Source organism: Crocuta crocuta, unplaced genomic scaffold, assembly GCF_008692635.1.
Source record: "Crocuta crocuta isolate KB4526 unplaced genomic scaffold, BGI_CrCroc_1.0 scaffold327, whole genome shotgun sequence".
Classification (NCBI taxonomy): Eukaryota; Metazoa; Chordata; class Mammalia; order Carnivora; family Hyaenidae; genus Crocuta; species Crocuta crocuta.
This window is the reverse complement of record NW_027529176.1, coordinates 770,449-774,148: the sequence shown is the minus strand read 5'-3', so window position 1 is coordinate 774,148 and position 3,700 is coordinate 770,449. Positions and strand designations below refer to the sequence as shown.

Below are 3,700 nucleotides of genomic sequence, written 5' to 3'. Positions count from 1 at the left end.
CGGCCCGTTTGTTGGTTCCTATCAGCATCCAATTCCACGTTGCCCAGACTTTTATTTCCTTTCCTCAAAACATCTTGTTTTTCTGCACATTGAACTCCAGTGTCGGTCGTCGCTAGAACCCCTAATTCTGTAACCCTGGTCACACCTGGTGGCCGAACCTGGCTCCTTTGTCTCAGGAATGCCGTAGAGCGTGACAGCTGAGAAGCTTTCATAGAGACCCACTGCTGAAGGAGGACTTGCAGACTGTTCTCAACGAATTTGGCCTTCTTTTTTTATAAGTTCACGGTCACCTGTGCCATCTTTTAAGCTCAACTACAAGTTGTCCCAGTGCCCAGACCTGGCACCTCTTCTCTTCAGCTGCAAACATACTCTGCTTCGGGTGTGTGTGTGGACGGGGTGCTCCGAGCGTCTTCCTTTCAGGTCGCAGTCACAGCAGACCTGCGCCCAGCCGCACCAGTGCCGGTGCCACGGAGGGGACCTCGTGGCTGGGTCCGGCTGGGTCCTGAGCCCCCCCACCCCCCAGTGCTTTCTGCTGACTACGGTTTTGGGTTTTGCCTAAAGGTTTGCTTCCGGCTGCCATGCCAAAGTCTTGCTCTGGTTCTAATAGCCTGTTTATCATCTTGGCTTTTCTATGTAGACAGTCATAGTGCACAGTGTTTAAAAGAAGCAGAAAATACAGCAACCTCGTCCTGTGTCTGACGTGACTACAAACGCGCATCTCGGGCCGCCCGCTGAGGGGGATGTGTGTCCCGGCTTTTTTGCCAGGTCTTCTTCAGTCAGTTCTTGGTTGCAGATGATAGAGTCGACGCTAGCTGATGTAAACAGAAAGAGGTTTATTATGTTAAGGTGAGGACACGAAACTGGGCACAAAAGTTAGTACCGCTGACCCTGAAGAACCAGGGTCACAGCCACTCAGTCTCCGGGGCACCTGCCCACCCCCCCCGGAGGCACCGCCTGGAAGTTCCACTCATATGCCCGCTGGGCAGAAGCCCAGGTCGCCGGGGTCCCTAAGCCCCAGGGGAGTCTTGAAGAGGCTTCCAGCTTCAGAAAAGCACTGGAAGCTCTAGAACAGAAGCCTGATGAAGCTTCAGCACCTGCCAGATCACGTTAAGTTTATCCTCTTCCTCATTTATTGAGACCTTTGGGGAGTTTTCTTAATCATGAACAAATACTGATCTTTTAGAATGTATTTTCTGTCTTTCGTTGAAAAGAGGACACTTCCCTCCCTCCCTTTTAACCTTTCGGAAGGACACACGAGAAGGTATTCTGATTGTAAACCGCACTGCATCCTGGTGTTTTTGTTTTGTTTTGTTTGTTTCTTGAGAGAGAGGGAGAGAGAGACAGGGTGCGGGTGGGGGAGGGGCAGAGAGAGGGAGACAGAATCCGAAGCAGCTCCAGGCTGCGAGCTGTCAGCCCAGAGCCCGACGCGGGTCTCGAACCCACGAACGTGAGATCATGCCCTGAGCTTGACCAGCTGATGCCCCCTGGGCGCCCCACCCTGGTGTTTTTAACGCCTGGAGATGCCGTTTGCGGTCATTTACGACTTCTGCAGCTTCGCTCCTTATCTAGAGAACACGCCGAGCTGCTGTGACAGAAAGCAGGCGCGTCAGGACCCAGGGGCGCCCCCTCGGGGAGCGCCGGCCGGCGCCGCCCTCGGCGCCAGGGGGCGCCCTGGGTCCCGGACTCCGCCCAGGGGCGGAGCTCCCGGCCCTAGTCTCACCCCATTGGCCCGGCTCGGTGACGTCAGCCGCTGCGCTCGCGGGGCGGTTCGCGTCTAGGACGCCGCGGGCTGCTCCGGAGTCGCTCCGGCCTCCGCCGTCGGAGGGGCGTCTGGCCGCCCCTGCAGCGTTGATTTCTCGCACTTGCCCTTTGTTCTACGGACAGGGGCTGAGCCGCGCCGATCGTGCCGCGTGCGCCCCGCTTCCCTTATCACTGAGCGCGTGGCCAGCGTCGTTTCCGGAAGGGCAGGTCTGGGCGGTGAGCACGCGTGCATATTCGGGACCGCCTGTTCTGCCCCCGCATCGGGCCCGACGCCAGGCCCCTCGCTGGGCCTCCCTCGGAAGAGGTTTCCCGTGTGTACGTCTGCACCTGCATTCGCCGATGTCGCTCCTGTCTTCACTCCCTACTGCGCGGCGTTCAGTGCGTGCCAGGGTTACGTCAGACAGACGGTCTCTGCGCTCGGGGAGCTCCCCCACTCCTGGGGAGGCCTTCAGTAAATAAGAAAACCCATAAAGATGTGTGCCACCGGTCCCGGGGGTGACACACGCTCTGAGGCGCGGGCGAGTCCGAGGGTGGGAGCCAGGCCCTGAGGTGGCCTGTCTCCCCCCACCTGGCTGTCTATACTCTGGCCTCGTCCTGGCCAACTGCGTCATTCCTCCTCTATTCCTTTGAAACCCAGTTCTGCTCAGCGTGAGAGCCCAGTGATGTGCCCCGTGGTGCCGGCACCCCCCAGAGACAGGGCCTCTACGTTTCAAAACACCTGTCAGGTGGTCTGCTTTCCTCTGTGTCTGAGCAGCGGAGGCTCAGACCCAGGGTGGGGATGGAAGCAGCCCTTGAACTAGGCTCTCCCTGGGGGCCCCTCCCCTTGCTCTGTGCTCTGCCTCCTGGTGCCTTCCATGCCATGCATCTGTTTCTTGTCCTGGAAGTTTCTCTCCTCCTGGGGTCCTCATCCCTCACACCTCAGCCCAGCACCCTCTCCCTTCCAGAGTCCCGCTCCCCACGGCCAGAGGCCAGGCGTCACTTTGGCTGAGCCCAGCCGGGAGTCCAGTGCTCTGTTCACAAGACCAGCTGGGGAGGAGAGGACGGGATATGCCCAGAGAGGGCCGTGCCTCGGCAGCTGGCAGGCCGGGAGCCAGCCCGGGGCATCTAGGGAGCAGGTGGAGGGCGGTGAGCAGGCCAGAATGGGGACCCTGCAGGTCAGCCCTGGCCCCAGGAGGTGGGATGCGTAGGAGGGCCTCAGGCAAGCAGAGACCCCATCTACTTCAGACCCGTCATTCTGTGGGCCTGGGGGCAGCGGCACTGTGACCGGTGTGCAGATGAAAATACAGGGCTCTTTGGTCAAAAACTAGGAAGAACTTCAAGACGGCGACAGCAGGGCGTTAAGCTGGGTGTGGGCCCTTCTGAGCAGGGGCCCGAGTGAATGTCCATGTCTTGTCACATGCCCAGGAGGAGGGGCTGATTTCCCGGTGAGACCAGGCGGGTGCAGGCACCGCGGGGGGCCGGAGGGCACAGGCAGTGAGGAAGTGGGCGGAGACCCACCCAGGTCTCTCCCCCAGGACACGTCACGTCCCTCCAGCACGGTCCCTCGGCCACACCCCTCGGCGCCCTTCTCTCGCCTTTGTGCGGGCGGGAGCGGGAGGGACCCTGACGCCCCCTCTCCCCTCAGGCCTCCCTGAACCCCAGCGACCACAAGCTGGACGAGGAGCTGTGCCAGACCCTCACGCAGCGCTACGTGAGCATCATGAACCGGCTGCAGAGCCTGGGCTACAACGGGCGGGTGCACCCGGCGCTCACCGAGCAGCTGGTGAACGCCTACGGCATCCTCCGCGAGAGGCCGGAGCTGGCGGCGTCCGAGGGCGGCTCCTACACCGTGGACTTCCTGCAGCGCGTGCTGGTGGAGACGGTGCACCCCAGCACGCTCACCGACGCGCTGCTGCTGCTCTCCTGCCTCAACCAGCTGGCGCACGACGACGGCAAGCCT

General features: G+C 60.9%; 1 protein-coding gene across 1 annotated transcript in view; it reads left to right on the top strand.

Annotated features, from left to right (window-relative positions):
* The window catches only part of SPATC1 (spermatogenesis and centriole associated 1), a 22,351-nt gene that overhangs the window by 17,461 nt on the left and 1,190 nt on the right, over positions 1-3,700 (top strand). Inside the window, 1 exon segment of the mRNA XM_077758130.1 lies at positions 3,386-3,696. Coding sequence (XP_077614256.1) covers positions 3,386-3,696 — 311 coding nt within the window.